General features: G+C 36.4%; 1 protein-coding gene across 1 annotated transcript; it reads left to right on the top strand.

Annotated features, from left to right (window-relative positions):
- The first annotated feature begins 4,145 nt into the window (after nucleotides 1-4,145).
- Nucleotides 4,146-16,004, top strand: LOC110679214 (cytochrome P450 4c21-like). Its single transcript, XM_021853353.1, has 6 exons — nucleotides 4,146-4,565; nucleotides 14,614-14,863; nucleotides 14,919-15,045; nucleotides 15,108-15,254; nucleotides 15,316-15,736; nucleotides 15,801-16,004. The coding sequence occupies exons 1-6, from the start codon at nucleotides 4,220-4,222 to the stop codon at nucleotides 15,956-15,958; spliced, it is 1,449 nt and encodes a 482-aa protein (XP_021709045.1). The 5' UTR covers nucleotides 4,146-4,219; the 3' UTR covers nucleotides 15,959-16,004.
- Nucleotides 16,005-22,168: the final 6,164 nt, after the last annotated feature.

The following is a 22,168-nucleotide window of genomic DNA, read 5'->3' as shown; positions in this document are numbered from 1 at the left end:
GCAAGTAAACAACAGGGCCACAGAACAATTAACAATTTTTCGGTAACCTAAACTGGGATTTACGCATGTTTTTACCATATGTTATAAATCTTTTTTTTAAATATACCCCTTAACTCTGAATTCCATTACCCTAAATACTATAAACCTGAAGACCATCACATCGAGTTCCAGTTTGTTGAATGGTATTACTTCGAATTCCATTATCACGGGGCATTTCAAAGTGTTTATATATTGCGGTCAATAGCATTCAGCGTAATAGTGCGTTCAGTGTGATGATACTTGGATTAATGATATTCGGGGAAATGAAATTCGAGGTTAAGTTATAGAATCATCTCAAGAGTGTTTTGATTGTTCCCTTACCTTGGTTATGCGACCTTGCCACGATGGGAGGGCATAATCCATTAGCCCATATGATGGAAACCAAAGGCGTAACCTGTAGTGGTGGTATCACATTTTGGCATTTTTTTGCTTAAAGCCGCGTCATAATTTATATGGCATAGACGCAATAATATCTCGGATGTGATCCAACGGACATTCTGCGTCATTGATAGAATTGATGCCCATTTTAAATAATTAATATATTCGAAGTGGACATTAATACTATTGGTGATGTTCAGTTTGCCTTTTGCTAACCAGAATGATCCGTAGCCACTCTTACTATTAGCTAGCTAGATACATCGTTATCATATACGACGTAGGGAATACTTAGGAGCTCTTAGGAAAATGACTAGTAGATTCACTGAGTAGAAATAAGTGGCGACAATCTTATTTTAATATGGTTTTTACATTGCCATAATAAGAAATACCTCTTTTGTAACAACGGTATAAATAATCTAATTCCAGCTTCATTTTCGCAAAATTTACAAGCAGAAAGTAAGCGTTGTGAAGCATTGCATTTGCCACCGAAAACTGAATCTTAAAGGATTACATTCTCCTAGAAGCCTAAGGTAACTTTACTGTTCAATATTCACTATACAAATGACTATGGAAAGTAAGACGCTGAGATCGATCATTAGGGTACACTTGCTAGTTGCGAAAAATTGTTGAACAGACAAGGAAAGCGACATTTTCTTTAAGGATATATGAACGTAATGATCAATAAATACTTTTAACAACAAAAAATGAAATTAACTAGAACTCTTACTAAACAGCCTAATTTTGTTAAGACTTAACGACAATTGACATTTAAGACTCTTATCTTACGTAGAAGACAGGAGTAATGAGAATAGCACTTGAATGACAAATTTTTCAAAACCATTCCGATTAGACAGTATTAGTAATGACACTACTACACTACTAATTCCAACAAATTCTGATGGAGCTGCTGATTTTCACAATGCTTCCTTTTCTCAGAAGCAAGGGAATATGGGTACTTTTCAAAAACTACCACGTCACAATACTAATAAAAAAAGCAGTGTTCATGTGGGCGCCATTGCCTAGTCCGTCTGAGTATTGGTCCTGGTAGAGGGGAAACTTGGCAAAAGCCAGACCGAGGGTTCAGCCTTGACAAGTTAAGCTGTCAGGCAGCTCCAACTGAATATCATACAAAAAAAAGAGGGTTTTGATTATTAAGCTAGACAAGTAAAATAAGGCTTTAACTATTGTATTTATCTAGGACTTTTACGTGTTTGTGTAATCGAAAAGACCGGGAAACATATATGTAAAGTTGAAGATTTGTGAAAAATCTAAATGAATTTGTGAAAAATGCTAAAAATGAGAACATAAGTATTGACACTGGTCTTGACTGACATAGTTTGGTCAATACTACATTACTCGGCAATTGAAGTTTATGTTCTGGGGTAGTACAAAGTTAGCCGGAAAAGCCGAGGGGATAGCTAGTTGAGCTATAGCAGTTCATACATACACAGACAAACATACGTAACACTTTTTTTTTCATGGCACAGCAGAATAGCGCCCAATTCAAATATTTTGTAGTTGGCCGACATGCCAATCGTGGCGCTCGCATCACTTTTGTTCGAGTTTGACGTTTTCTCACTACCACCACCTAGTTCGCGGTTGGCCAAATGAAGTATTTTTAGCATTGGGCGTAAATGTTCACGTGACTATGATTTAAGTTGATGATTGTTCTAGTTGTTACGTCTGTTTGTATGTTGTACATAATTGGCTCCGTAATGCCTTATAGCACTTGAGCCTATGAAAAATCGGTTAATGGTGAAACACTTTTGCTGCATGTAAATGCAATGTGCCATTGAAAACATTTGAACATGCTTAATGGTATTAGAATGCCTAATTATTCTATTTAAAATTAGTGTTTTTAATTATTACACCTCCAAAAGGGCGTAACTCCAAATTTTGTTGATTTTCTCATTCAAAACTCCACCCATAAGTTACAAATAAATAAATAAACCAACTAATTACCAAATTTCGATAGTATATTGCTTCTGGTAGTCACGGCTAATGAAAACACGTTCAAATATTTCAGATTTCCTTTGAATTTGTGGACTTAAACAATCAAAAGGGGGTAACTTAAAAATGGGCCCAACGATTTTTTTAAAATTTTGTCCAGACATGCAGCTTAGCTATAGAAAACGGCTGGTGAGCACAGATTTGATGGAGATTTTTTTCTGATAATAACGGTCAATTAAATTAAATTTGTGCATGAATCCAGGATTCTCGGGTGTAAAAAAAATGAAAATTTTAATAAACGGATCAAACTTCTTTTGTCTCAAAAAATGAAGGATGCACGTATCGAGAAAATATGTAATGTGACGGTGGTGATTGTGAAATAAATACTTGGCTTAAATTTATTAAATGTCTACTGCAAGCGATGCTATTTGTAGAATTTAATGTCAATATCCATCAATAACGAATATGAAAAAGAGAGATAGAGAAATATGGGTTCTTAACTACGGGCATCTAGCACCATTGGCACATATTCTCGCAAGAATCATAAAACCAGATCTCAGTTTCAAATTTCCTCTAATTTCGTACTCCTAAGGCGACAGACTTGACGTTGTCAGCCGCTGTAAGGAAAACAAAACCGTTCATCTGCTATTTGACGAATGACACTTGAAATTAAACGTAACCAACCTGTCTCGCCTGTCGGACGGAACATTCATAATTGTTAATTATCATTACCCATTGCAGGCTACAATTTATGCTTCACTTCTGCTAGTAACATACAAACGCATTTCAGCATTCCCAACGATGAATATTGGACCCTTGGGTATTCCAGTAAGTGCACTCACCAATGCAACATGCCGTAGGAACAGCTCGACTTCGGACGGATCAATCAGTTCTTTAAGCAAAAGTTATGACCACTCATAAATTTGATTACAGAGTACACCGGCGCCATTCCGGAGTCTTTTTGAGCCATTGGAGTGCACAGGATTACGCAATCATCCTTCTTGCGTTGAGTGGTTTTTCCAGTTTCGTTGCGGAATTTTCACCATCAAAGATCTGCGCTGCGATTAGATCAATGCCACCAGTAGCGCTGACAAGGGCCGTTGAAATGTATTCTTCTAGAATGGTTCGGAACTGCTGATCAAGGTAAACGATACGGTTCGGTATGGTTGCAATTTTACACTTACTCCGGTTGAAAAACTCGGCGTGAAGGTCGGTTAAACTGACCTGAGGACATTCATCTTAAACATAGATATTTTCTAGATATAATGGTTGTTCCGCTCAAACATATGTGCGGAAATGTGTTCAACGCTCGGTAATCGGAAAAAAGTAATCCGAACCGTTTCGGAACTTGGCCGTTGCTAATTCGATAGTTCTGCTGTGATAAACGATCAAAACAGACGCATAGGTTCACCACCATTGCCTAGTGGGAATTAAAATTCAGCCACCACCCTTCGATGAACACGAGCACTTATTTAGCGAAGCGAGGTGCTAATAAGGGCTTGCAAATCGAATTGCTGCTCAGCCGACTGCTGTAGCAGTCGATGCGTCTTTGTTTGCAGGAAACTACACGTGGAAGGGGACATCCCATGCATAATAAAGTGAACAACAACTTTGTTGATTATCTGCACGATGCTTTAGAGTGAAAGAAAATTTCCGTGATGTTGATTTGAATATGTATCGCACGTGATTTCTACTACGTGGCAGACGAAATCAGATAATGTTCCAATTGCATTAATCAAGCACGCAATTGTGAACTTTATCCAATGGATTCTCATTCGGTGAAACATATTAACAGTACTCAAGAGAGCTTTTTCGCGAGAACATCAGAGCTCGAAATCCGTTCGGTTGCGCCATGTTGATTACTGAATTCTTAATCTTATTATCAATAGTTCTTGTGTTCATAAAATTAGTAAAACCCTTGATACAGTTTCGTAGTATACCTTACGTGCGACCATGGTACCCTCTCGTAGGGAATGTTTTTCTCTTCCTTGGGAAAACCGGAGAACAGTTGTTCGATCAGATGAATTCTATGTTCGCTCAGCATGATCGCTTGTTTCTGCTGTGGTTCGGGATACGGCCTGTAGTCGGAGTCAGTCACCCTGAATTTATCCGCAAAGTGTTGACCAGTAGAGCATGCCTGGAAAAGCCCTTCTTTTATCGGTTCTCTCGTATCGATCAGGGCCTGTGGGCAGCCAAAAGTAAGTAAATAAAAAAAAAAGTGAAAACATTAGTGTAGTGAAGCTGGTATCTAATATTGCACACAATATTTTGTATGTTTTTGATTATGTATGATTGTAGCAATAAAAGTGGGTGAAACCATTTCTAGCTTTTACACATGGAAGAAAAGTGTACAAGAATATCATGTACAAAGAGAAAATTTTCTATTTTACATATACATCTTCAAATGCATGTTAAGCTTGCAGCTGGGGCATATTACCCTTTCATCCGATAGTGGTTCTGTTTTCCATATTGTACCTGTCAATTGGTGCAGACAAATGGCCATCTTCCTTGGGCCCATCTTGATGAGTTCAACTATGATGCCATTCTTTCCAACAGCTTTATGATTCCTGAGCTGTTGAATGGCATCGAGCAGTGATAGATTATGGGGCCTTCCTTAGTCGAGTGGTTAGAGTCCGCACGATATACGAATGCGAAAATGGAAACTGTGGCAAAGAAAGCTCTCAGTTAATAACTATGGAAGTAATAATAAATAATAATAATAATCAATTTATTTACCTTTTGCTAATAACATTAATATACAATAATAAACACATACAATATCAAGAATTTCCTTATCTATACTTAAGTTTAATCCACGTTACACAATTTCTTTTGAATTCTGTGGCGCATCTTGCATTTCTTATTTCAACTGGTAATTCATTAAAAATCCTTATTCCATTGTAATAAATTGATCTTTGGGTACCGTAATTCGGGGTGTAGTTGATCAGTGGGGAGAAGTTGATCATTTCCGTAGCCACCTGTACAATCAGTCAAGGGAGCTAAAATTCGATTTCAATTATCAACATTTCTGTGTTGTTGCATTGTCTAGTACCTGTACTTCATTTTGCCTAATTTGGTTTGACATTGAAAATAATTACACCATGGAAAAACAGAATTTTAAAGAAATGTATTATGATCTGTTGAAGGGTTCTTCTACAAACAATCAACTATTTCTAAGGCCATATGAAGACACCACTTAAATAAACTGTCGCATTCATCCAGATATGTTTTCTTAACCCACTTTCAAATATGAGTTGAAAAAAAAAAATCATTTCAAGTGAAAAAAATGCTCTTTTCGTGAACAGGATGCCAATTCCAATGGAAATGTCCTACATTTAGGCGTTCAATGTGGTTTATTCTATAAATCACAAAATGAAATTCATAAATATACCGATTTACCAGCAAGTTGTAAAATTTTTGAGACTTGATTCAAATTCAGTGATTCCATATTTAGTGAATAGTATATCTCTTTAGTTTTGGAAACCTATCAAAGTAATAAATCAACTTTACCCCGGAATCTAAAACTTCAATTTTTGATTTCTTAAAATTATTTTTGATAGAGGAAGCTGGTCCAATTCGGGCCCTGTTTTAATTCGGACCATCAAGCATTTCTCAATACAGGCGCTACAGTAAAGATCGTGTGTATACCGTAAATTCGGGTGAAATTGATCACCGTGTCACACGATTTTATTTCTTACTAATAGATCACCGATATCAATGTTAACTGTAGTAAACGAACGTTGTTAGTCTTAGCAATGGTCAAATAGTGTGTTGTGAAGTTTTAGGAGTTGAAGAATGCTTATTTCTATGAAAATAATGTGAAAATGCAGAGTCATGTAAGGTGTGGTACTGACAGACTTCCATAAACTTCTAGTTCTAAACAAGGATATGAACATGGTGTCAGCGTGAAAATTTTAGAGGATGCTTAAATTATTTCCCCAAAACAGATTTTATCATCGAAATTCGTACCAATTCGCTCATTTGGTTAAAATAATAGAATTTCTGTTAGTTCGTAATTCCTTTAGAAATTGCCCACATAGGCGTTTTACGCGGTACTTTTGAAATTTAAATATGAATTATCTCCGTTAATATTGCATTGTTTAGAATTTGGCAACCATATTCGGATTCAGGGAGCCCAAATTTAGTAAGTAGAGTTGTTTTCAAAACTAACAATAATTCCCCCGATTTTTTATTTTAAAGATAATTTTTAGCACCAAAATCACATTTGTTAGAAAATTTCGTTACATGGGCCAATAAGGCTCACCGTCGTACTTGTTTTCCTGCATTCAGTTGATTGAAATTGACAACATTATAGGAAACAGATCAGAAAAACGTTGAAAACTGATCAATTTCACCAGAATTAAAGGTACTCATTTCTCAAAACTTTGTATCGTTGCCAATCGACTTCATTCCAACTAGCACTGGCTTTCTTGTACGCTTCATCTCTTGCTTCTTGTAATGTTTTCAATTCTACTGTGTACCGTAAAACGGGGTAACTTTGATAGTGTGAGACCCACGACATATTTAACGAAATAACAAAGTTCCTGTTAATCAGATAAGCAAAACGAATGCAAAAGTAAACAGTATTAGTATGACACTTCATGTCAAAGCTATTTTCGTTGGAATGAAGTACATTTCAGGATTTATATGCAAATATCAAAATTTATAACATTTTAGCATTTTTGAAACGTTCACAAACAATCTATTCTACGATCACTAATTGATGAAGTCATAATGAGTTTGTCGCCTATCCTTGATAGCCTAGTTGTAGTAGAACATGAATGCGGTCTCAAATCTCTTATCGAAAACTTTTTTTTACAAAGTGGGACCATTTTTGTAATCTAAGTGAGAAATTTCCATATAGCGTTAAACGCCTAGAGGTATGCAACGCCCTATAAATGTTCCGTAATTGATTCAATTTTGTTCGATTTATACTCCATTTTCAAAGTTACCCCAAAACAGAAAACCGACTTTCAATTATATGAAAAATTATATATCCATTCAGATTAAATCTTTTAGCAATGTATCAACTGCAATCGATAGTTAGCATACCAGTACTTGTTTTAAAAATATAAATTATAATTCTTAGAATCAGCATGCCTAAATATTCATGTTTTCTTCTAAAAAACAATCAAAGTTACCCCGTTTTACGGTACCATTTTTTCTGCTATTACATTTTATGCTCCTTACAACTACAAGTCTGTTTACGTTCTCTTTCAGCATAATACTCAACACATCAGCTTTTTCATCTAATTGTCTTTCACTGTTTCTTGGCATACTATTTCTCAGCAGCGCGAGGAATGCACTTTTAGAATATTTTTTTTTTCAACATTAAATTGTGATATAACTCTCTAATGATTGTGAAAATTTTTCGAATTTAATTGTAAGTGCTCATTTAACAATAAGCTGAGAAGCAGGCTCTGTCACTGTGAGGACGTAATGCAAAGAAGAAGAAGATGTATGTAGAGTCATGCATCAAATATTGAGTATTAATTCCTGACTACATCCCTGGTTAGTCAATATAAGTATTGGTGTGATAATTAGACACGATCTCGGGCCCGGCTGCTAGTAATATTGGACGGCATTCGCGATAGAGCATTGAAGTAGATAAGAGATATCGAGTGTTGGGTCGGGCTACAACGCTACAATTTGCGCAGCCGGTACGATGAGATAAAATTTTATTTTGAAGTTATTGAACATGCAGTGCAAATTTGGAAGCTATGAAGTTTGACTCTGTTTGATACGACCGGCTTGGATTGTTTATAAATGAAGTTTGACTACAAGTGGAATAAAACAAGCATTTGCGATAAAATGAAGCTAGAAGAAATAGCCAGACCAGTTTACTCTGAAGGGTATGGCGAGACCGGAAAAAAAGTCCATAGAGAAAATGGAGGATGCTAGTTCAACCGTAGGTTTTAGAGCAGAAATGATGGAAAAGCAAGTCCGGATAACCGAAGCGCTCTCTGGGAAGAGTGGCATCGAGCATTTGAGCTACTTTTGGAATTGCAAGATGTGGAAGAACAACACAATAAGTTGGTGCTACTGTTGACTGTCGGTGGCCGTGGACTGCAACGAGGAAATCCCTCAAGAAGTGCCAGAGTACGATATTGCAGTCATAAGACTGAATTTTTTTTGTCGGTAAGCGAAATGAACGCATCGAACTGGAAGTGTTTCGTTCTATGAAGCAGGGCAGTGACGAAAACTCAACAATTTTCAGCTGCGTCTTCGTTCGCAAGCTGCGCGATACGAATTTAAAGACAGAGAAGCGAAGAAGATTCTCCAGCAAGTCACGGGGGGGAACTTGATGAACGTGTGCGCGATAAAGGTTTGGAAGACGTGATGGATCTGGATGAAATAATAAGCTATACTGTCAACCGAAAGATTCTCAACAAGCAAAAAGAGAAATCGAAATCGCTTCTGAATCTGTTGCGGCAGTGTTAAAAAGAGTGGACATCAAGACCACGAATGAGGAGTAATGAAATAACCAAATTTGAATTCAACAGAGGGAGGCGGCAAGAACGTACTCGGGCGGAGTGCGGTCGATGTGGTGCTTACAGACACTATTCAAATTCGCCAAACTGCCCGGCTCGGAAAGCAAGGTGTAATCAGTGCGATCAAATCGGATCAAATTTGATCAAGTTGTCAAATCCGGATGCAACGGAGTTAACTCGCGCAAATGTCGTGAATCACGAAACGGACAAAACGGGCTTGATCATGAAATCACTAAACTGAGAAGCAGACTCTGTCCCAGGTGAAACATAGCGCCATAAAGAAGAAGAAAAATAAGTAGAACACAGGAATCACTGGAATATTTGCTTTAGTATTTGCTGGAGTATTGAATTATATTTAAATTTAAGAAAAATCCATCAACACATACCTAAAAAATCAATCAAGATAAATTTAAAAGAACTGCAAAAGTAATAAACTCTAACTAAGATATTGCGATAGCAACTTAACCAGGATTGCCTGTTGGGGTTAATTTATAAGTTCCTAATAAATTTTCTAGAAAAGCCTTGCATAAACTGTGAATTAATTCTTGGAGGGATCAAATCTGGATGAATGCTAACTTTTAAAGTAAACCTTGTAGAAAATACTGAAGGTATTTCTATTATTTTGTAGAGCAAATAATGGAGAAATGATCCTATTCCAAAATCTGTGAAGGAATTTCTGGACGATTTCTGGAAGAATTAAGGATTGTTGATATTATCTCATTTGCACATTCTTTGTTTAAAACTGACTACAAAATTACATTTTCTCTAAATTTTGAACCTCGAGAGTATTTTAAAAAATATTTGGAAATTTCGAAAAAAAAAGTTTTGAACCTGGACTACATAGCATAGAGGAACCGCAAATGAGATTGACAAGTTCGCCCATGTTCGTTCAGATAATCCGTATTTCAATGAGCTAAATTTAATGTTTGGCTTATTTTTTTTCTCAAGATTTAGATGTGCGAAAATCGAAAAAATAAATTTGCGCTTTTCTATTGTGAAATACCCTAGGTACCCCACCAAACTTGAATCTAAATCCGGAACCAATTTTGATGGTACATGCAAAGCATGAATCAAATTTATAACTGATTTGTGATTATTACTAAAACAAATAATCAAAATCGATCAAACGATGGCGAAACTAGAGAATTTTGAAACTTGATGTCGGTATTGAAAAGGTTAAGACCTTTGCCTTGCGGCCAAATTTCAATTCTAATAATAATATATTATCAATATTCGCATTTTTTTCAATTGGGGGTCGTGAGGAAATTATGTCACGTTATAAGAGGAGAGAGGAGTTGGTGGTGTGGTACAGCGTGAATAAACCTAGATTCATTTTTTGATATAAAATAATGTATGCATCTTCCTTGTTCAAGGTGGATATAAATCGAAGGCATACCTCAGAATTTCAAGAGCACAAATCTAACGAACCCGACAGCGGTTCAAGCTGAACACTTGATCGATTGGCCATCGAGTAACCAATCGAGAACCCATACCACAGTTATGAATCTAAGATAAGACGATTCCTAAAGAGACGCCAAAACGTATGCTTTCACTAGCACACCATTCGTTTGCCTCGCAGATAATTTGCTGTTATAGTGTTCTGATCCATGATAGGAGTCGATTTGATCCATGATACGGACTCATTTTTGACTGTAGCTGCTAGGAGTAGAAGCGAACGCTTTGCTTTTTTTGTTCGAAATTAAACTCGAATTTCGCGAAATTCCGTTTGTTTTCAATTTTCCGTGGAAATATTTTAACAATTTGGCGAAACGAAACGAAATAGCAAAATACAAATTTCGCCTGTGCGAGTTCCGTGGAATTCCGCGGAATTTCGTTTCGAAGCGTATTTGACGGAATCATTCGGTATTTCGCATACCCTTAATATACATAAGTATTTTAAAACGATTTTAATGTTATTACGGTCTAACATCATTGTGTAATATTCTCATCTCTGAATCAAAGTCTTGAATCACTTCTTTAAAACATAGAGCTTTTCATCATCATGTACATAGGTGCAGAAAAAAATTATATTTTCATTTTTAATCGATTAAAAATGAAACAAAAACATAAAATACATCTAAAATCCATCTCAAACCATGCGGAATAACTTTTTTCTCCAACGACCAGTGAATCAATTGTCACCCAACACGCAGCAACAAAGACATTGTCACCTCCTATTCTTGTTGCAACAATTTTATTCCGCAACATGAGTTTATCATCACTTGAACCGAATATGACAAAGATTTTCTGGAATCTATGACAAAAGGTCGAAAGACAAAAGGTCGAATGACAAAAGGTCGAATGACAGAAGGTCGAATGGACAAAAGGTCGAATGACAAAAATGGTCGAATGGACAACAATTTAGGAAGAACAAAAGGCTATGCTCTTTAGATAAAAAAGCAAGTTATCACAAGCGCTACAGCTAAACAAGACGTGACGAATACGCGCATATTTTCAGAAGGACCATACTGAGGGAAATTCAATTCAACTGGTCAACGATTCTTTCGGGGTGAAATTTTGTTAGGCTTTTCAGGTCGTAGTGCATCCAGAGTTACTGTGTACGTGCTGTAGCCTTATGTGCAAGAGCCACATTCCTTTCATGCTCACCCGTGCACTGTAAATTTTGAGACCTATGTTGGTGTTCCTCGCTTTTTTTAAGGTCTCATGCGCTTCGTCACATGCGTTGTTCAAAAACAGCACAATAATTGATGTGAAGACAAAATTTTAAAACGAGATTCGAAATTGTAGCTTCCGAATCGTGCGTCTTCGACCGTATCATGTAAACCATCTAGACACCTGCATAATAAGGTAAAAATAGCTGTAGAGACTCTTCGTTACTGAGCAGTTGTATTACAACTTGGATACCGATGGCGAGCGTAGCACCGATCAGCGCAGCGTGTTGAATCTCCCCTAGCGCGCGCTCCCAGAATTTTTGTGAATCTAGCACAGCACACTACGATTCTGATGCGTTGAAAGGCGGTTTGGTTGGAGACTCGTTAGTACATTTATGTTCTCCTGGTAATTATGTAACTCTAAGTGCATCTAGGTGCATGCCATTCGATGTGCTATTCAGATTATACTGGAATTATAGCACCTGTGTCATTCAGATTATACTGGAATTATAGCACCTATGGTGTGCCGCCATGAGTCGAAGGTTCGCTCTGCCGAGGCTGGTTCCCTGTAACAAGCTTCAAGGCGGCTAGGAGTAGCAGTTTACCTAGGCTTTTTCTGCTGCATATGTTAAAGTGCTATATGAAATAGCCTCTCCTCGTAGGGGAAGTGGTGGTAAAATAAACAGGGGTGGTAAAATGAACACCGTGCCTTTTACCGATAAAAACAAATTTCAATGAATTTTTATCACGCACGGACAATTTAGAGCATGAATTCGAGTGTTCGGATTGAAACGGAGGTCAATTGAAGTGAAAATATCAACGAAAACTAAGATTTTAGAAAACCACGTTTGAAAATTGGAGCTGACGTAACTTTTGGCTCGGATGTCTTGAGGTTTTTCAGTGATGGGAATATCGTTGTGATGTGATGTCAAATCTGAAACTTTCACATTTCTTTTTGAATGGGTTACAATCATTTATAGATATATTTTCGGGAATGCAGCAAAAATTGTTAAAAATATTAGTTTTGCTCACGTTTTTTCAATGATGTTCATTTTACCACCAACAGCTGTTCGTTTTACCCACATAGTGCAGGTAAAATGAACATTTCAATTGTTTTTTGCTAGCGATAAAAATATGTGAAAATTTGGCTATTTTGGTCTGAATTCGTGTTCCTGCTTTAGCTAATATCCTTGTTTTTGATCTTGTGCGATAAAACTATACATATTCCTCGTTTTTCTATCAGAAACAAGATCATATCTTTAAGGTGTTCATTTTACCACCCCTTCCCCTAGTAAACCCATCACTTGGTTCGGAAGAGAAATGAGTCTGAGTCCAAGAGTAATGTATGTGTTTTCTGTAAACTTCCATTCAGAGCATAGGTAGATTTCAGATCGTCGGTGGTGCGACATCACACCTGCATTCCTTGAATTATCTTCTAACGGTTCGGGTTGCAGATCATCTCCTAATAAAAATTATCAGAAAAGCTCTCAGTAAATGCTAGAGTAGCTGAGAAGCAGACTCTACCCTAGTTGGGACCTAATTCCAGAAAAAGAATGATTATTTTTCCCTGACTCTAAGTTAAATCAGTCGAAACCAACAGTCAGATAAAACTCTAATGCATAGCCCTAAAACAGCAGAACTTCAAAAGAAGGAAAATTTTTTGTTAGAAATGCTCATAAATACTGTAAAGCATGAAGAACAGCCGATGTATAAAAGAAGGAATAATCGTCGATACATGTGTCTACAACAGTATAAAATCACTATAATGTATAACTCCAAAAGAACAGCCAATGTTTAAAAGAAGGACAAATCTCTATTGAAAATGTATCAAATAAAAAGCTAATAATAATTACTTTATGCTTTGGAGTATCAAAATAATAACAACCGACATTCAGAAAATGAATCTTTTGTTTGGAAAATAATAGCATTTATACAAATTATTGCTTCAAACGATAGTTCTGAAGAACAGCTATCATTTAAAAGAAGGAAAAACTTCAGATGAGAAGGGAGGATATTGTGGTTAAAATGTTAGTAACTGAGTGTACGATAATCCTTCTAACGGTACAATTTGGACCTTTCGTCCATTCGACCTTTTGTCCATTCGACCTTTTGTCCATTCGACCTTTTGTCCATTCGACTATTTGTCCATTTGACCTTTTTTTCCATTCGACCTTTTGTCCCTTCGACCTTTTGTCCCTTCGACCTTTTGTCCATTCGACCTTTTGTCCTTCGACCTTTTGTCATTCGACCTTCTGTCCTTCGACCTTTTGTCCTACAACCGATTTTCTGGGCTTTGCATTGCAATTTTCGAGAACTTTCTTCGTGTTGGTGAACATTGACACATTATCAAACAGCATCCATAAAACAAATTTGGTTTTGTGTTTGAAATAACGGATTAATCGCGAGTTGAAAAGGTTGCAACAATATTGCTCTCTGTGATTGTCATGACAATTTTGCTTTTGATTGTGTCCTTATCCGCAACAGTTGCGACAAACGGTTGTGAGCGAGCTTGCTTTGTTGTTTGTTTTTCGTCTATTTTGATGATACAGTCGCCTCTCCACATCTCGATATCGAAGGGACCATCGAGATACGGAGAGATCGAGACAAAGAACACATTTTTAATGAACACTAGATTGAAAATCACTCCGTTGCCAGGAAAATAATAAATAAGCAGACGTCATCTCGCATTCTGAAATTGTTTTGAATCCCTAAAATCTAGTCTAGTCACCTTTGATTATGGTCATATCGACATACGGAGAGAAAATTTGGAACAAACAATCAACAGGTGCCCATCGAGATATGGAGATATCGAGATAAGGAGGATATCGAGATATGGAGAGAGAAAATGTATACAGACTGAAGGGACCGAAGAAATCATCGACATAGGGAGAGATATCGAGATATAGAACATCGAGATGTGGAGAGTCGACTGTAATTTGATTCACTGCCCACGACTGATATTTTTGATCCGATAAAAACTTTTTCTTGTCCTACTTAGATCTTTCAAATGACATATGACTCATCTGTGTACATTCCGGGCCCAGATTTGCCTAATCTCTTTTAAACTCTTTTATTATAAACAAAACCTTCTGTGGCTCTAAATTGTAATAAAAAATAACAAAGAAAAAATCTTTTCTTTACAGCATCCCTCTGGCGAAGTCAGCGGAAGGCTCTCAATGCTACTTTTTCACCATCGATACTCAAAAACTTCATTCCCACCTTCGAAACATTTTCGAAGCAGCTCGTAGATAAACTACATCAGTACGAAGGTAGTACCATTGACATTCTTCCCATAACATCGGCATGTACACTTAGAATGATTGGCCGTACCACAATGGGCGTCGATGAAAACGATGAGATGGAAATCGCAAAGTTCGTGTCCAATATGGATAAGTAAGTTTTTGATAATACTTGACGAATCCTTTGACGCAAGTTTTCCGATTTTTAGGATCACAGAAGTTGTGTCAAATCGGTTCCTTTCTGTCCATCTTCACTCAGAACAAATATATCGGATGACACAATTATATGAACGAGAAACTCAGTGCAGAAAAGAGTGTAGTAATTACACAATGAAGGTCATACCAACGAGATATTTGAAATTCAGACGATTCAAACTTTCTTCATGTTTTCATATCAGGTTTTAAAGGAAAGAAAACGGAAGGTACACATGGAGCTACCAGGACTTCAAAAGGTCTTTATCGATCAACTTTTGGATGAGTGCGCACTTGGAAGATCCTTCTCGGACACCGAAATCATACAGAATGTGTACACGATGCTGGCTGCGGTAAGACAAACGTGTTTCATTTCCAATCGATGTCTCCCTTATTATATTTCCATTCAATTAGGGGAGCGAAACTACTGCTCGATCCATTTCCTACGCTTGTCTACTCCTTGCTATTTATCCGGATATCCAGGAGAAAGTCTACGCTGAAATCATGTCCTTATTGTCGGACGATATCCATCCTCTCACGACCGCAACTTTGGCCGAACTCACCTATATGGAAGCCTTCTTGAAGGAATGTCATCGCTTGTATCCTGTGGCTCCGTACATTGCCCGAGAATCCACAGAATCGATAGAACTCGACGGAGTTTGCTTTCCGAAAAGATCTGTATTTATCTTCAACTTCTTTGCCCTACATCGAAGTTCCGCCGTTTGGGGAATTGATAGCGAACAGTTTAATCCAGAACGGTTTCTGAATGAACAAAATGGAGAACATCATGCATTTGGGTATTTACCTTTCAGTGGTGGTCAACGAAATTGTATAGGTAAAAGTTCGTTTGGTAAAAAAGCCTTTCGCCATACTTCAAAATTAAATATTATATATTTCAGGTCAGCGGTACGCAATGACGAGTCTGAAAGTGATGCTTATTTACTTGATAAGATACTTCAGAATGGAAACGCACTTACGCCAAGAAGATTTACGATTTAGTTTCGGAATGATGCTGGAACTCTCATCGGAGTGTTTGGTTCGATTTAACAAACGATGATCGTTTTCGTTTGAGTGAAATACAAGTTTGTAGTAAATCATTCGGAGAAGCCGAGTAGTTTTCGACTTGTTTATTTTCCACTTATCAAATTTCTTTTAAAGTGAAACATCTCGGAATCCAAAAATGGCCGCCACAATGGCTGACTTGTGCCCCTACTCACGTTTCCAAAGGCACAAAACTGGAGAAATAGTTGGAAAACGTGTCTGATCTTCTTATTTTAAGCTTTCTGTTAGTGCACAAATCCAAAATAAAAAGAGCACGGTGGTTGGATGCTCTGTTCGCTAGATTTGCGCCTTTGAAGTTTTAATGCAATCTTAGAAATTGTTTCCTATCTGTTTCACCTTAAAATAATTCTTTTAAAATACAGTGTTATTAGCAGACATCAAAACGCAGCGAACTGATTAATGTGAAAACATAATTGGGAATTTTCAGGATGTAACGTGATTAGGAGAAACAAATTTCAGAAAACGAAACGAAAATTCTTCTAAGCTGAACAATGACCAATGAAACTATGCTATTACAATGGGGTGGTTCAAAATTATAAAAACGCATTAAAATTCAATCTCACACATCAAATTTGAAAAAAAAAAACTACACATGATAGAACTGTTATGTAAGTACAAACTACAACTAGGGAAAGTGTACCTGTTATGGCCATATGTGAAATTTTAATAACTTTCACATTTTAAATCTTTTTGAATGTTTTAACATCAAGAACTTTCTAAAATCTGACTACTACAACACACAAACATTTTCAAAATTTGAAGGCATGAAAGTAATCACATATGGCGAAATAAGGAACCATTATGTTCATAACTAGTACACGTACCCTACATCGTTTTTAGGCCCCCTCTAAATCACCACCGAAAGCTATAAATTTCACAAAACACTATTTTTATCGTAAGAAGTGATCCCTTAACTGAGGGGTGATTGTATACGAACTAGCGCAAAGAGGTTAAATGCGTGCTCAAGCTTTGCTGGTTGCATATTGATAGGATAATTCAACACTGCAGGTAAACAGTGAACATGAGCATGAGTCGACAATTACGCATAGAGTTTTCAATCCCGGGAACATTTCCCGGGAAATGAGATTTCCCGGGATTCCCGTTTCCCGGGAAATGATTTCTTGTTTCCCGGGATTCCCGTATTTCCCGGGATTTCTGTATTTCCCGGGTAGTTCTATTGAAAAAGGATTGACCCATCCATTTTCAAACCTAAACTATCGTATAATTTACTTTTCATATCAGTCTTACCAATGCAATTATCTTGCTAGATCACTAGCTATACTTGGATATTGATTTGTTGTTTTTTTTTGTAATCAAATAGTTGTTGATAAAATTGATAGCTCTTTGGCGATATGTTTTTTTTCCAAAACATATTATATGCTGTACAAAATACAGGATTTTTCGAGGGATCATCCATGAATTGAGTATGCTCATAAAGTTTTCATGGATTTAACCGTCACATTTTCCATCGTTATACTCTATTTGGTTTTTATTCTAGTGTTTGGAAGGTTCAATTTAATGTTGGTACAGGTCGGACTCGATTATCCGTTGTATCATTTTTTTTTCACTTCGGATAATCGAATCTTCATAATAATCGAATCACTAAAAGAAAAAATAAAATCTGCATTGAAAGAACTTAAATATTATATTTTTTCGTTGTTTTGTTTGTATAATGCAGTGGCGTAGCCAGAAGTTATTTTTAGGAACATTAGGGGTCTTGGGAAGAAATTATTTTGACCGGCATATAAAAAACCTCTTCTTCAAATCCCCTTTTTTACCTACATCCAAAGCTGCAAAACCATTCATATTGTATGTTGCAATACCAAATTATCTCAAATTTATACATAAAATCTCAAAAACAAGAATATCAAAGAACAAACTCCGGATAATCGAGTCCGTCCTGTACATATTATTTGAACTTCATACGATGTGTCAAGAATAATCTCCACATGGACTCAATATCATAATTTGTGTTGTTCTGAAACCTAGCGTACACAACGAAATCGTGTGATTTTTTTGAGAAACATCAATAAATTACTTAAAAAAGAAAATGTAGGTACCATACAAGTTTACTGGTATAAAAAAAAATATAACAAAAATACGAATAATTAAAATAAATCATCAATTTGCTTAATTTTCACGTTTTTGAAAATTTCCCGGGATCCCGGGATTTCCCGGGAAATGGCAAATTTATTTCCCGTTTCCCGGGAAATCAAATCCCGGGAAATTTGAAAACCCTAATTACGCAGCACATTGTCCTCTCCTATTCTTGCTGCTACAATGGATTAGCTGCTTTGCTCTTGTCCTCAGTTGATCTGCAGGAGTTTTTTTGGAGGATGAGTTTTGAAGAATTTCTATTTTGTATGGGGAAAGGCATCAAACTTCAAATTTCTCATAAATGAAAGCAATAATCGAAAAAAATATTTGGTAGGCGTGATAACCATTATCATTGCGCACTACCGGTACCTACACGGAGAAAATGAAGTACTCAAAAGTGAGTTCATTCCACTCAATTCCGGGGGTTCGTGCGTTAACCTAATTTTGAGTTGATGGGGTAGAAGTTGTTTTCATTTGCAGCCATTCGAAAAAATACCTACTGGCTAAGTTCTTTTCACTCAACCGGCAGATCAAATAACTCAACTTCCAGTACTATGTCACTTACTCAAATTTGAGGTAACGCACAAAGGTTCGGTTTTTGGGTTGTTTTGCTCTTCGCTCTCTGACAACAATAGAAAGAGCGAATGAAGTAGGGAGAGAAAAATAACTCAAAAGTAAGTTAAAAAAAAACTCAAATATGTGTTTTTCGTTTTCTCCGTGTAGGTACCGTAAAACGGGGTAACTTTGATAGTTTTTTCGAAGAAAACTTGAATATTTATGCATGCTGTTTCAAAGAATTTCAATTCATATTTTTAAAACAAGTACTGGTATCCTAACTATCGATTCCAGTTGATAGATTTCCAATAGATTTATTCTTAATGGATTTATAATTTTTCATAGAATCGAAAGTCGGTTTTCTGTTTTGGGGTAACTTTGATAATGGAGCATCACTCGAACAAAATTGAATGAATTACAGAACATTTGTAGGGCGTTGCATATGTTTAGGCGTTTAACGCTATATGGAAATTTCTGACTTAGATTACAAAAATGGTCCCAGTTTGTAAAAATAGTATTCGCTAAGAGTTTTGAGACCGAATTCGAGTTCTACTATAACTAGGCTATCAAGTATAAGTGACGAATTCATTATGACTTCATCAAATAGTGATCGTAGAACAGATTGTTTGAGAGCATTTCAAAATTGCTAAAATCTCATAAATTTTCCATATTTGCATATAAATCCTCAAATGTACTTGATTCCAACGGAAATAGCTTTAACATGAAGTGTCATACTAATACTCTTTACTTTTGCATTCGTTTTGCTTAACAGATTAACAGGAACTTTGTTATTTCGCTTAGTATGTTGAGAGTCTCGCATTATCAAAGTTACCCGCATTATCAAAGTTACCCCGTTTTACGGTACCTGAAAAAATCCTCGCAATTGTTTGCACTCTCACTCGAATCGCTTGAGGATCTGTGTTGAAAATTTTAAGTTTAGTTTTTCCTTCTCAGAAAAACGGCAAAATTGCCTCCGCTTTGCATCGCAGAGGAGTTTCTATCAAGCCTGCGTGTGGCAAGTACGATTATAGTCTATGCCCAGGGAAGTCAAGGAAATTTCCAGTACGAAAAGATCCTGAACCGACCAGGAAACGAACCCAGACACCTTCAGCATGACTTTGCTTTGTAGCCACGGACTCTAACCGCTCGGTTAAGAAAGGCCCATGAACAATGTGGTTTATGAAACTTGAATAACATCTTGATTAAAATCAAAATAGGGTGCCGGTGCCATTAGTGGACTACCCAAGCTATAAAAAATCATAACAAAATAACAAAAAGCTTTAACAGAGATCTTTTGGCGTCAACAGAAAGATTTCAACCTCTACTATATGGAAAAAATATAAAAAGAGTGATAAAACTAATTTTTTAACATAAAATTGCTTGAGCCACTATTGGTACACGTGTTCCAGTAGTTTCGCTAATGCTCCAGTAGTAGGCGTTCGGGAATGATACAAGGAATTTTAAACAAAATGGTAATTTTTTACATAGGTTTAACATTTTTCCCTCGTAACAGCAATTAATATCTTTCGAATGAAGCATAGAGATCATCTCTGGGGCTTTTCTTCATTTTTCCATTTTTTAAAACTGCTTCCATCCGTTGATCCACTACTGGAACACGACGGCAACTACTGGTGCAAGGGAGCAAATTTTTTGCATAAATTAAATTATTTATATGACTTTTTGATAAAATAAAAAGCTGAAATTTGGCAAATCGATTAAATTAGAGACAATCTATCCACCAAAAATAGCACATGTCGTTTTTATCGGAAAATGTTCGTTTTATTCCATAGTCCAATCTACTGGTACATCACAACCATTGGTACCGACACCCTACTAGAGTCAAATTTCGTTCATCTAGCGAATAGGGAGTCATGGGTTCGATCCCAACCTGAGCACGTGGTTTCTTTCCGCAGTTTCAATTTCAATTTGTACATCTGACACGTGTTCCGTCGTGTACCGTAATCCGGGGTAACATTGATCGGGATGACTCATCTTGTTAAACGTTCAAATAAAGATTTATTGATGAGGCATTTTCGGACCATGAATGGTGCCTCTCTTTCGTATATTCATAAGCTAATGATAATTAAGGTTTTTGCCAAAATTGCGTTTAGTTCATGTGCAAATTTGTCAACTTTTTGAAACAATGATTTCTATCATTTTCACTGACATTACCGAAAATTCATGTCTCACATGAGTTCTGCAGACGATGTGATCAAGGAAAATGCGGGTGTTACTAAAAATGGCATCGCCGATAACGATTCCGTTGTCAAATCTTTCATAAGTTTATTCATTTAGGCAACATTAACTAAATAATATTACGAATGTAGAATTTCCTGAGGAAATTGCCTACTTTTAGGCGTATTACGCGGTTCAAGGTGTTTTTAATTTTGAAATAACTCAAAAAGTAAATGACTTGTAAGAGTTTGGCTTCAGGGGCCCTGATTTTAGTAAGTAACGACATTTCCAATATTAGCGAACGTTGTTTACTTGGGTGATCAATGTTACCCCATATCAGCTGAATCAAAATATCACTTAAAACATTTATTTAAACATGTTTAAATCTTTCGAAAAACAAAATAAAGTACATAGTTAGGAGCGGTGGGTGCCAGTACTTGTTTTAAAAATATGAAACTTGTAACATTTGTATTGTGAAATGAAAAATTTAAGAAAAACTAAAAAAAATGATCAATGTTACCCCGGATTACGGTACATATAAACTTCAAAGCGTCAAAACCTTATAACCTTAGGCGGGAATTGCCTACAACTTGATCATTAATTAGGGTTAATTAGGGTGCAGAACCACTTAGGCACTTCCATGATTCACTTTGGCATGGGAGGTTTTTCTTGGCCGAATTGTCTGAAACTTTGCAGTAAGATGCGCTGTAGTACGACGCATATTGTTGCCAAATATGAGCCAAGAGTGGCCAAGAATGGGGTCCGGCTCCCTATGTATTTTGGACCGGCTAAGGATATGTCTGGAAACGGCGATCGATTAACTGCTTTAGATACTAATATTTTATTATGGTATGATACCTATATGCTCAATGTCTCATTGTACCGTAATCCGGGGGCAAATTGATCACTGCACAATGGTCGGAAAAAATGAAGTTTGGCCAAAATTAGTTTTATCACATAAGTTGATTATATATGTAATCTGAATATGTTACCTGACGTTTTAATTCTTTCAGAAAGGGTTATTCAAATATTACGTAACTTATTCAAATCGGTTTTTTATTTCATTTTTTTTTTTATTAAAAATGCAATTAAATTGGCTGAAAACACAACTTTTGTTTGTATTTGATCAAGTTTGATCAAAATGTGTATGAAGAGTGGATAAATATGTTTTAAATAAACTTTGTATGAAAAATATCGGAAAAATATATGGAAAATACAGGATTATTCAAATAGCTCTACACAGTTCGAACGAAACGTGTATATTTCTGAGACATGTAATGCACATAATTGGAGCGTGGAAAATCATGGATATTTACATGATATGTCATGTAAACTTCAATTATATGTCATGTAACCCATCAGGATTCTGTGTGATTAC

Source organism: Aedes aegypti, chromosome 3 (assembly GCF_002204515.2).
Source record: "Aedes aegypti strain LVP_AGWG chromosome 3, AaegL5.0 Primary Assembly, whole genome shotgun sequence".
Lineage (NCBI taxonomy): Eukaryota > Metazoa > Arthropoda > Insecta > Diptera > Culicidae > Aedes > Aedes aegypti.
The sequence above is the reverse complement of the archived record's forward strand: the minus strand, read 5'-3'. Positions and strand labels throughout refer to the sequence as shown.